Below are 11,367 nucleotides of genomic sequence, written 5' to 3' on the forward strand. Positions count from 1 at the left end.
AGAATCAAGTGGGGGGCTTTTTAATGGTAGAGATGCCCTAAACACACTCATGTGCATTCAAGTTGTGGGCACCAACATCTCACTCAGACTTGAGGGGCTGGAGAGGCAGCCTCTCTGCCCAAAGGTCCCCATCAGCCTGGCCCCACAGAGAATCTGAATCTGCAAGAAAGTATGGTCCTGTGTCCAGATCTTTTGAAAGCTTCCTGGTGCACCCTGGTTCAGAGCCAAGCAGCTGGATGGGGTCAGTCCTCACAGCAGCAGGCCAGGAGGTGGAGTGGCTCATGAAGAGCCAGCATTTCCTGTCACGACTGGGCTGGAGTTGGTGTCAGTGGCATCCCCACGGGCCTGTCTGTGGGTGGTTGCCCTCCCTGCTATGGCTGCAGTCTTCTCTTGCCTTCAAAGGCCAGGAAGCAGCTCCCAGCATCTTAAGCTTTGGAGTCAGCAGCAGATATTTTTAGACAGATTTCTTGTTTGTCTTGTAACCTAGCTCACCAGGACTTGCTTCCATTCACAGAGATATGCAGCCCCTACTCAACGCCTTGCCAAATGTGGGCATGTTTGACCCCAACTTCAGAGTCCCTGGTGCCCAGGCAGCCAGCACCAGCCACCAGCCTCCGACCCGGATTCAGGGCACCCCACCCAGCCACTGGCTTCCTCAGCAACCCCGCTTCCCACTTTTGCCCAACCTTCCCAACATCCAGCAGAATCTGCCCATGCCAGCACAGAGATCTCCTGCAGAAACCAACGAGCTGAGGGAAGCCCTTCTGAAGATCTTCCCTGACTCGGAACAAAAACTGAAAATCGACCAGATCTTAGCGGCTCATCCGTACATGAAAGACCTGAACGCACTCTCCGCCATGGTATTGGACTGAAGGCTGTTGGGAGCTGGGTCTCTGGGCTGAAGACACACACACTCAAGCTAGTATCTGCATGTGGCAGCAGGAAGTGACATAATGTGAAGAAACCAATTTCCCAGTGGAAATGCTGTTGTAGTGTATAGGAGAAAAAAAACACAGATGTTTTGTGTATAAAAAAAATCTGGGTTTTCAAAACCAGCTTTTTTATATATATACATTATGCTGCTATTACAGATTTAACATTTTCTGTAAAAGGAAAGTCTACATTTTCTGCCTGTTCAGAACTGTTTAATAGCAGTTACTCTTGAGTGCACTTACATTTTTATGTTTTTTAAACTATTTTCCTTAATGCTGAAAATATTGACAAATGGATATGATTAGCCTTTCTAAATAAAAAAAAAAAAGAGTTGCTTTCTTAGGGAAAGCAAGACCTCTTAAAGTATATTTTCTTGAGATGACTATGTCACGTCCACTGACATGAAGTGTGCTCACCCTCCCAGCCTCCTGTCCCCTCACCCCTGGAATTAGAGTCCGTAGGAGTTAATTTTGCTCCTCTGGGGTCTTTCATTGGAGCCATTTGTGAGAGTGGGCAAGTGGTGCCACTAGATGGCACCTTGTGCCTAGCCATTGTTAATGACCGGGGGCCGAGTGAGACGCACAGAACGCCCGGCTGGAAGAGCCCCGAGAGCCCGCGCAGGCCAGCCCTCCCTCCCTCCCCACCTGCACAAGAGGGGCTGAGGCCCCGGGTGCCCCTGTCTGGGCGCGCCCAAGTCCACAGCTGTGAACCGGACCCCTCGCGCATGGCTGGGACACTCACCACTCAGTCTCTTACTGACTCTAGACGTCATGTCTTGGCTTCTGAAGCTACTAGAGGGATGTGAGGAAGTTTAGTGAAGAGCGTCATCATTATAGTAGTTTGGTGTCCACAACCTTGGGAGACAGACGTCCCATGTGAAGTTTGTGCAGCTTTGCCAAAAAACTGGTTTTCTATTCTCAAGAATGACCCAAGCCAATAAATAGCATTAGTAGCTTCTGTGGGGGCCCAGAGCCCCATATTTATTTTTCCTGTGTTAGTCTCCTTAGTGTTCTCCTAAGCTGCCCTTCCTATGGGTCTTTCTCAGAATTGATATCTTAGTATTGTGTTTTCAGTGTTGCCAAAATTCTGTGTCAGTGAAAATCCTTTTTCTGGATAATTAATTGTTAACATCTATCTTGTTCTCTGGACCTTCAAAGGGCTTTGTATTTTATACTTGTTCTTCCCCCAGGCTGCTCACGATCAGTTTCACGTCTGCCTTGTAGATCACATCTCTTGTGGCCCCCAGAAAAAATTGCAGAGGCCTCAGTGCAGACTTGTTCTCCATGATGAAGAGACTTGGTTGGCCGTGAGCAGACCTGGGTGGCTCCCCAGTGCTCCCTCCAGGCCTGTGTGATCCTGCACCCCTCCGGGGGTGAGTCCAGAGTCTTCAGGTGGCCAAATTCGGGCTTCAGTCTTGTTTTCTCTTGGATGCCTTTAAGATGCAGCCTGATGTGGAGCTGGTTGTCAGCTGGGGGTGGGATACCCACGTCCAGCTGTGCATGTGGAGGCCAGAGGCAGCTTCGGCCACAGCCTTTGTGCCTCAGCTTCACAGCTGGTGGTTTTTAAAAACAGCAGCAGAGGTGTGAGGGCTGGGTCCCTCTCACATGACTTTACCTTCCAGGCCAAGTGGCCTTGCCAGTCCAGCACTGCTCCTGTTCAGAGAAGGACTCAGGGGGTATGCCTTGATTGCCAGGACTTAGCCACTGGTCTTCGTGGAAGAGGGGCTGAGGCTCCACTGATGCTAGGTAGAGCTGGCTCAGCCTAGAGATCAGGAGTTTTCTAGGCTCTAGAAGTGACCTGACCTTTGAATTACATAAGCCTCTGTGATCTCAGTATTGTCTCTGAGAGCTCTACCAGCCCCTTTCCTCTTTCTTGGGTGAAGGAAGGAAGAGTGCAGAAGATAAGTAGGAGGAGTTTCAGAAAAGCATCACTTACCTTGGTAAATTATAACATGAAACAGAATTCACAACTGAAATCTATCGTGTAGTTAAATCTAATATTTTAAAGTTCAATTCTCAAACCATTACTTTAAGAAGTCATTGTTCTCAGACTCCCCTTGATACTCGGCTCAGTGTTGATACTCCCAGTGTGCCTTCCCGGTAGGTTTTCTGAACCACCTTGGGGAGTGTCTGCAGCAGCGTTTCCTGAAACTCCTGCAGGTGGTTCTGCATCCTGTGTTCCACGGCATTCCTGTGAAGCAGGTGGCAGGGCAGAGGACGCCACCCTCTTTCGGTAGACTCGGAGAAGTTGTCCGGGGTTAAAGAATAAGTAGGCAGTGATGCCGAATGATCCCTGGGCCTGCATTCTTCCCCATGCTCCAGACTGCCACCTGGGAGAAGAAAGACTGGTTTAGTCTTTCTGTCAGGTAGCCAGTGTTTGAGACGCTATAGGCTGGCAGCTAGAAAAATAGTAAGAAGTCCTCTCAGCCATCCTGGATGAAGGGTCAGCATTATTCTGGCAGGGCGTGACTGTCACCAGGGACTCAGTTGACCTGTTGTAGCTTTGGTATCAGTGAGAGGAAGGATAATCTTGCTTTATTGCTTAGGCTTATTGTGGCATTTGTGGAATATGATCCGCACATAGAAACCTTGATGCTCTGAACCCGCTGCCCCATGGAGTCTCATGCCCTTCCCCCCACCATGGCAAATGGCACCGGGCCCCCTGGAGTTGGGCCTTGGCACCACTCCCACCTCAGGCCCAGCCTGCCTCCCACACATCTCTGAGATGCAGCCTTCCTTAAGGAATCTCTCCCCACCTCTGCCTCCCCAGCAGCCCTTCTACGTCCCCACCTGTCCTCCCTGCCATCCCGCCTCCCTCAGCCCACCTCCTCTCATCTCCCAACAGTAGTTTGTTTGGTTAGTTACTCTGACTCACTCCATTTCTTCGTTATCTACCTCTCTCATTATTCCCCACATATTTCAGATCCTGAGATTAAAACAACCTGATTTCCCTAAGGATCTCTGTTCATTCCTACTTTCCTTCCCCTTCCCACTTTTCACTTCTGTGTCTGCAAACTTGGCCTCCACCCGTCACGTGGGATTAATCGAGGGAAGCCATTGGAGACCACTCAGTTTCCAAATTTGGAAACCTTTTCCCAATCCTGTATCTCCATGTCCACATTCAGTAACTATAGCATGACATCGTTGACCCTTACTTTCCCTATTTTCTGAGATTTCCCTCACTCCTAAACAGTCTTCATTCCTTTTCCTTCTTTTACCTAAAGGCCAGTTCAGCAGAAAGACCAGCTCAACAGGTGGTTTCCAAACTTCGGACCAGCTGTGGGACGCATGATGGGGAGGGCAGTTCTTAATAAAAATGCAGATGACTGGGCACTGCCCCCAGAGAGGTTTATTTAGTAGCTCTGGCGTAAAGTCTGGAAATCTGCCATTCCAGCAGACTCCCTGGATGGTTCCCACACAGGTGGTCCATGGACCACATTTTGAGAAGCACTCACCCTTAGAGATCAGCACACTTCCTTGACTCGAACCGCCCCCTCTTTGCTGGAGTGACTCCCAGCTCCAGCCCTGCCCCTTATGAGTGCATATTTAGCTCTACCTAGAAGCCCTGAGACCTCCCCAGACCCTCTGTCTGCATCTCTTGTCTTTTCCCACCCACCCTGCCACAAGGTCCCCTCACCCACCACTGTCCCTTTTTGGCCATTGCCCCCGCCCCGCATCTTGTGCTCATGGCCTCCCTGTGGCTGTCAGCCTCTTACCTGTCAGCCCACCTCTCAGCTTTCCCCCCTCACTACCCTTCTGAGCCTGCACAGCTGCTAGATTTATCTTCTGAAGATACACTTCTGCACACCCCTCATGTTCAGTGCCCAGTGGCTCTCAACCAGAGTATCCAGTTTAGACCTTCCTGAGCTTAGTATCCTTGGCTGTCTGCCTCCCAGTCGTACGTGGCGGCCCACTCTGTGCAGCCCATCTGCCCACTCACTGCAGCCGCACAATTTCCTCAGTTAGCTGTGGGCTCCCACTCCGACTGACTCTCTGCTCTGCTAGAAATGCCCTTTCTCCCAGATGGCTTCCCCTCAGAGGCCCGGCCCTGTGTCCTCTCCACCTTGCCTAAAGCTTCCGACCAGAAGCAGCCTCATGGTCTTCTCTGACCCCCACAGCACTTGTGTCTTGCTTTCGGCACTTGCCACTCTGGCTGGTGTCACTGCAGCTGATTGTGTACTCTGTCTTACCTCTTTTTCTAGACTGTGAGCTCCTCGTGGGCAGGGCTTTCTGTGTTCACTCTCTGTATTTCCCACAGCACCTAGCACAGTGCCTTGCACTTAATAGGTGCTCAATAAAGTCTGCTCAACTGAACTGGAGGATGGTGCCTTCTTGACAGCGGCATCTAGCAGCCAGAAAGGCCTTCAAGTATCAGGTGCTCGGCAGTTGCTCCCTGGAACCCACTACTCTCCATTTTTCCTTCTTGTCAAGTCTCTAACCCCACCAGGTCCAGGAATGGGCACCTGCCGCTGGCTGACCCAAGCAGTGTGTTCTGACTTGCTGCCCACAAGGGGGCTGATCTAGGCCAGTCAGAGTACACCTTGTGGTTGCCCCCTCTGGTGGTGGGGGCTACGACGGGTCATGCTCAGATCTGACGGAGGCTGTGTTCTGCCCTGGGTGGGAGGGGGCGTGGAGAGAAGCGGAAGCTTGACGATGTGATTCCTGTTGTCATGGAAACCCGATGGCACTCACGCTCTTCCCCAGATGCCCGTTACCCCGACACACTTCACTTTTTCTTTATGTTGGGTTTACATCCTTTGAAATCAAAGACTCTTAAGTGAAATACATATCACTGCCCTTACACTTGGCAGATTAAACAAGGGAGGCTCATCACATCTTTAGGGAGATCCCAAAGACCAGTGCTCCCCAGGTGGCTCAGAGGTAAAGAATCCGCCTGCCAAGCAGGAGACCCGGGTTTGATCCCGGGTTGGGAAGATACCCTGGAGTAGGAAATGGCCAGCCACTCCAGTATTCTTGCCTGGAAAATTCCATGGGGGTCACAAAGGGTCAGACACAACTGAGCGACTGACCACACACACACAGACCAGTGCATCTGTGCTGCAGGAGTGTCCCCCTAGTCAGTTTTTAAGGAGCCTCAGGAGACTCCACCCCCACCTTCACACAGGCCGGTTCCTCCCCAGCACAGCCGGCCTCTTGAGGTTGTGTCTTACAAATGCCTTCATGTGGATTTCCTTGCTCTGTTCCCTAGCTGGACAGAGGCCAGGCCAGCTTCTTGGGAGTTAGACCTGCCATATTCTGCCACATCCTCACTGGTAAGACAGCCGTAATGGGGTCAGCCTTGCTAATCCAGGGCTGTCATGAGGAAGAAACGGGCCTAGAGCACTGCCTGGCAGAACGTGCTCGGTGATGGTCATGACCAGCTCTGCCCCGCAGCCCAGCAGACACTTAATGAAACTGTTCACACCCTGTAGGTCATCCCGGAGGCGGAGACCTTGTCTTCCGGATGCTGAATGTTCTCTCTTCCTGCCAACTCACCCTGAGTGTGGTCCAGACCCTCCTCAAGGCCGCAGAGAGGTCCTGCTGTCCCCCAGGCAGGATGTCACTCTTCTGACACGCTCCGTGCCCTTGAAAGCCAGTCGGGGTCATGGCAGGGAGGGAACCAGGGGGACTCCAACAGAGCCACTGCTTGGCCACAGAGTGAGGGAACGCTGCTCCCCTGGCCGACACGGCCCCTCCAGGCTGGGTCTTGACTCATCCGCTCCTCCTGCCGCTCCTTTGACGTCTCCATCTTGGAGGCTCGTGTGTGTGTGTGTGTGTGTGTGTGTGTGTGCGCGCGTGCAGGATGCAGGACTTGAATTCCTGCAGGCCATTTCACCTCCCCAAGAGGCAGACTCCGCCAAGGTGACCTGGCAGCCAGAATGGCACCAGAGATGGACCGACTCCCTCCATCCAGTGAGGAGAATGGAGGGCTTGTGACCTGGGTTGAGGTGGTCAGCCCGCTGGCCAGAGGGAGGCTGTGGAAGGAAGCCGCCTCCCACGTTTCTGAGGAGTGGGGCCCGTGTCCAGCCCAGTTCCTGTGGGAGGTGCTGGGAGCACATTGTTGTTTTTTGTTTGTTTTTTTTTTAAGTTGACCAGCTCTGTAGAAGTGCCGTCTGGAGGACGCCTCTGTGTGCGTCATACCCTTCTTTCCTTTACGGGGACTCAGAGCAGAATGACCTTTGAGAGTTTTTGAAACTGAAAGCAGCGTCTTTTACAGCTCGGGTTCCAGTCTCGTGTCATATGTGGTTCCAGGGCTGGTGACAGTCATCGGGGAAGCAGAGCCTGGGCAGGCAGGGGTTTGCCCAGGAACTGGTCATCAGCGTGCAGAGTGAGCCCTGGAGCTGCAGCGCCCGAGCCCCGGGGCTTCTGGAATCCGCCCCCTGCCACCTCCTCCCACAAGACTCCGCACCGCAGACGGTGGCCTTTGGGGCTTTCCTTCCCACTCCCTCCACAGGTCCCCAGGGAGCCCAACTTGGCCTCACAGCCTGAAACCCAGTCTGGGGTCAGGCCTGGGCAGGCCCTGCCCTCTCCCCTTGCGGCTCCCAGAGAGAGGAGGAGGGGGCCTCCCCTGAAAAGAATGCGCTTGTCTGCCCGCCTGTCTGGCTCCGGGATCAGTCTAGGGTTTCAGCCACCAAAACAGGCTGCAGGAACAAGAGGCCCTCCTGCAGCTGGCCCAGAGAAGCTGCGGACACTGGCTCACACGACCTCCTGGACCAGAGGGTCCCTCGACGGCGACAGCAGTTCCCACCCCCACCCCCTTGCAGCCCATTCCCACTGAGGTGGTCAGGACCCTGGTGCTTACTCCCATTTTAAGGCTAAGGAGCCTGAGGCCCAATAGTAAGTAGTGGAGGTAGGACTGGAGCCCCAGCACCCAATCCTCTGTGCTCTGCTTGCCAGCCCCTCTCCCCTGTCCCCCAGCTGTCCCGAGCAGCCGCTGCGTGCCTGGGACAGTGCTGGGAGAGGGGAGAAGGCCAGAAGGGCCCTTTCCAAAGCACCCCGTGCTCCCGCAGCCCTGGCAGTGAAGGTGTGGGCCCTGCTCTGGCCCTTCTTGCTGTGTGATCTAGAGGAAGTTGCTCACTCTCTCAGATGAGGCCAGCCCCCTCATCTCTGAGTGAAAGTGAAGGTGCCACCCTCAGAAAGGGTGGTTTTCAATCCTGATGTGCATCAGAGCCACCTGGAGGAAGGGCTCTAAATATGCTGGCGCCCAGGCCTCACCCCAGACTGGGGAGATGGGTGAACGGAAGCCCAGGGATCCCGGTGAGCCCCTGACTGAGAACCGACATCCCCTGGAGAGTTGGTCCCACTGGGATGAAATCCCAAGACAAGGGCCTGGCCCCTGACAGTCCTTCCCTTCCCTTTCCTGACACCCACCTTCCGTCCCGCATGTGGCTCCAGTAAGGGCTTGTCTTCCATGTCTCATCCAACTTGCGGTATTTTACAAACCCTCGGCCCCGCAGAGACTCAGAGCAGGAGGAGAGCAGGGGTGGGAGGATGGGGCCCTCCCTCCTGTGACCAGTGGCCGGAGCTGGCTTGGTCATTCCACCACCAGCCAGCCGTGTGTCCTCGCTTCCCAGCTCTACTTACACCTGGGTACAGTTTTGAACAAGGACAGAGGGAGTGGAGCTCCTGCTGACCTCCTAGCACGTCAGCCTCTTTCCCACCAAGCAAGGGCCTTCCTGCCACCCGTTACCCACCCTGTAGACCCCCTGTCACTGCTCCATGCGGGCTCAGAGGGCCCGGGAGCCCAGCGGGTCAGTGCAGACCTTGAAGACAAGAAGAGTCTGCCACATGAAGACCTTCTACTTCAACAGGCAGAGGCCAGCAGGCTTGGGCTCCGGCAGCCCCCAGCCCTTGGGTGAAGCACGCCCTCGTCTCGATCTCATCTGCTGCCTGCCTGGGAGAGGCGGTGTCTTCCCTCAGAGTGTTTCTAATCATCTGACACCTGCAGCTTTCTTGGCCCAGAGCCTGAATATGAGCCTTGGGGATCAGCCTGAGCGTCTCTCTCAGAGGGAGGTTGTGCTGCGTGGGGACAGTGGAAGGTGACTGGCTGATGGCGCAAGCCCACTCGTGGGTAGAGGCCCTCGTCCACCACAGCGCCGGTGGCATCAGGGCTTCCTGCCTCAGAGGTCCCAGCACCCAGCTCGAAGCCGTCTGCCGCTGCCACCTGAGAATTACTGTCAGAATTACTGTCCCAGCTTCACCCACCTTTGGGGCCTCCATGTCCGCCATCACTGTCAAGGCGACTCCCAGGAAAGTCTGAGGCCTGGGGTTGAGAGCCCTCCCAACAGGACGTGACTTGACGACCTGAGCCTCGACCCTCTCCCTTCCCCACGGCCCCGTCCAGACTGAACCCAGACCCCACTTGTCTGGTCTTTCCAGGTGTCCTTCACAGTCCCACCCACAGCTATTCACCCTCCTCCTACTTGGGAGGGTCTCTACAGCTGCCCGGGGGGCAGGCAAGAATGATTCCCCTGCCCTACAGACGTGAAAACGGAGGCAGGGCTGTTCTGAGGCGAGACCCGCAGGGCCAAGACTTGAACCTTGTGTCCATACTCCTGTGAATGACTGTCCAGTGAATGACTCCGGAAGCCACAGCGGGGCGTCCATGCATCCACGCACTGATGTCAGTCTCTAGTCCCTTCTGAGTATGACTCTTCTGCTGGGACGGGCAGTGGTAGGGGGCTGACCGCCTACCTGGGCGAGGAGGCCAGAGACAGAAGTGTGAGTGCAGTGGGTGGGGGTCAGCCTGGTGGAGGGGGTGGGGCTGTGGATGGAGCGCGCTTGGAGCAGAGGAACAGCAGCTGGAGAGGAAAGCCATAGGGGAGAATGGAGACGTCAGGGAAGCGAGCTTGCTTCCTCCTAATGCCTTCTTATTTCTCTGAATTGGGGGCCAGCTGGGGTACACGGTCCACGCTTCGGAAAAGCCTTTCCCAAGCCTGGTCCCGTGCCTTGCAGACAGCTGTTGCTCCAAGAGCTCTTGGAACGGAAAGGCGGCCTAAGTTTCTGGCTAAGCCAGCTCTGCTGCGCTGGGAAGAGGGGGTGACGGGATGGGCTCCACCCAAGGAATCCCCGCTGGGCTCCCAGGGTGTCTCCTGGGAGCCCCACCTGTTAGCAGCATGTGGTGGCCTTTCACCAAATGGTCACGCCCAGATCTTCCCCAAGACGGCTGGGCAGCAACACCTCGGGCCCTCCTTTCGTCGCTTCCCTGAAGAGCCGGGACCGAGGGGTGTTCTGTCCAGTCGCCTGTGACTGCAGAGTTGCAGGGCCTTCCCTGGTATAAGAAAGGCACTTTGGCTGCTCTCTGGGAAAAGGGCAAGTTGGCTTTTCTAGGGGCAGAGATTCATTCCTAATCATGACACTGTATAACCTAACTCCTGCACACCTCAGTTTTGGCTATCCCCGTTTTGCAAGATGATGCCTGCTGTCTGCCTTATATTAATCAAAACAGACTTAATTCCTTTGTCCTTTTTTTAAACTTTTTTGTTTTAACCAAATTCATTTGTTTATTAAGTTATTGGGCTTTTATTATGTGCCAAGCAGCATGTTTTGCTAAGTTCAATATAATTCATGAGAGAATAAGAAGCTCAAGAAAGAGATCACTCTAATTCATAAAGCAGTTTCATTGCAAAATATGCAAACCAAGTGATTTCGGTTAAGCTATTGTTAATAAAATATTTTAAATCTAATTTTTTTCATATCAAAACTTTATTGTTTCTTTTAAATGAAGCTAACATTTATTGATTTAACTCAGGCTTTGTTTTTTTTTTCTTTTTTCTTTTTTTAACTGTTTGAAGTGTGGTTGACATATAGAAGAGCACACAAGTCATAAACAGGCAGTTTGCTGAGTGTTCCCAAACCCATCACACCATGCCACCAGCACCCAGACAAAGAACAGAACACGTGAGCTCCCGGGAGCCCCCAGCGCCCTCCCCACCCCACCAAGGTAGCCACAGCCTTGACTTCCAGTGGGCTTTAAAAAGGCGCCACCCTCTTCTTCTGTACAGGGTGGACCAGAACCCTTAAGAAGAAGGGGAGAGAAAGCAGAAAGGCAGCTTCCAGGATTCCTGTGCACTCTCGTGCCCTGGAGCTGGTTGGGACCCCATGGACCCCGGGGCTTTTCCAGCCAGCCATGCCCAGGAGTACCCAGGAGTCCCCTCTGGCAAGTGAATCTACAGAAGAACACTTGTCCATTGCTTTCCAAGAAAAAGAGCCCTTTTTTCCTTGTCTTTAAAAATTGTTTGAGGTCTTCAGAATCACATGCCCAATTGTGTGGGCCAGTCGCAAAGTTTCATTTTTTTAAAAGTTGGAACATTCAAGGAAGAGCCGTCCAGCTGGCTGCATTCCAGGGCATTTTTTCAGCACCCTGCCTTCCCTCACCCTTCTCTGAAGGCAGGGCGCCCCTCGCCTGCCTGTTGTCCCACACTTGATAATTGCA

The 11,367-nt window shown here is 53.6% G+C and overlaps 1 protein-coding gene across 1 annotated transcript in view; it reads left to right on the forward strand.

The window, feature by feature from the left end:
* Positions 1-5,246, forward strand: part of N4BP1 (NEDD4 binding protein 1) — a 56,219-nt gene extending 50,973 nt beyond the window's left edge. The window contains exon 7 of the mRNA XM_020879397.2: positions 515-5,246. Coding sequence (XP_020735056.2) covers positions 515-872 — 358 coding nt within the window. The 3' untranslated portion in view covers positions 873-5,246. The remainder of the gene's footprint in view (positions 1-514) is intronic.
* Positions 5,247-11,367: the final 6,121 nt, after the last annotated feature.

This window comes from Odocoileus virginianus, chromosome 20 (assembly GCF_023699985.2).
Source record: "Odocoileus virginianus isolate 20LAN1187 ecotype Illinois chromosome 20, Ovbor_1.2, whole genome shotgun sequence".
NCBI classification, from domain to species: Eukaryota; Metazoa; Chordata; class Mammalia; order Artiodactyla; family Cervidae; genus Odocoileus; species Odocoileus virginianus.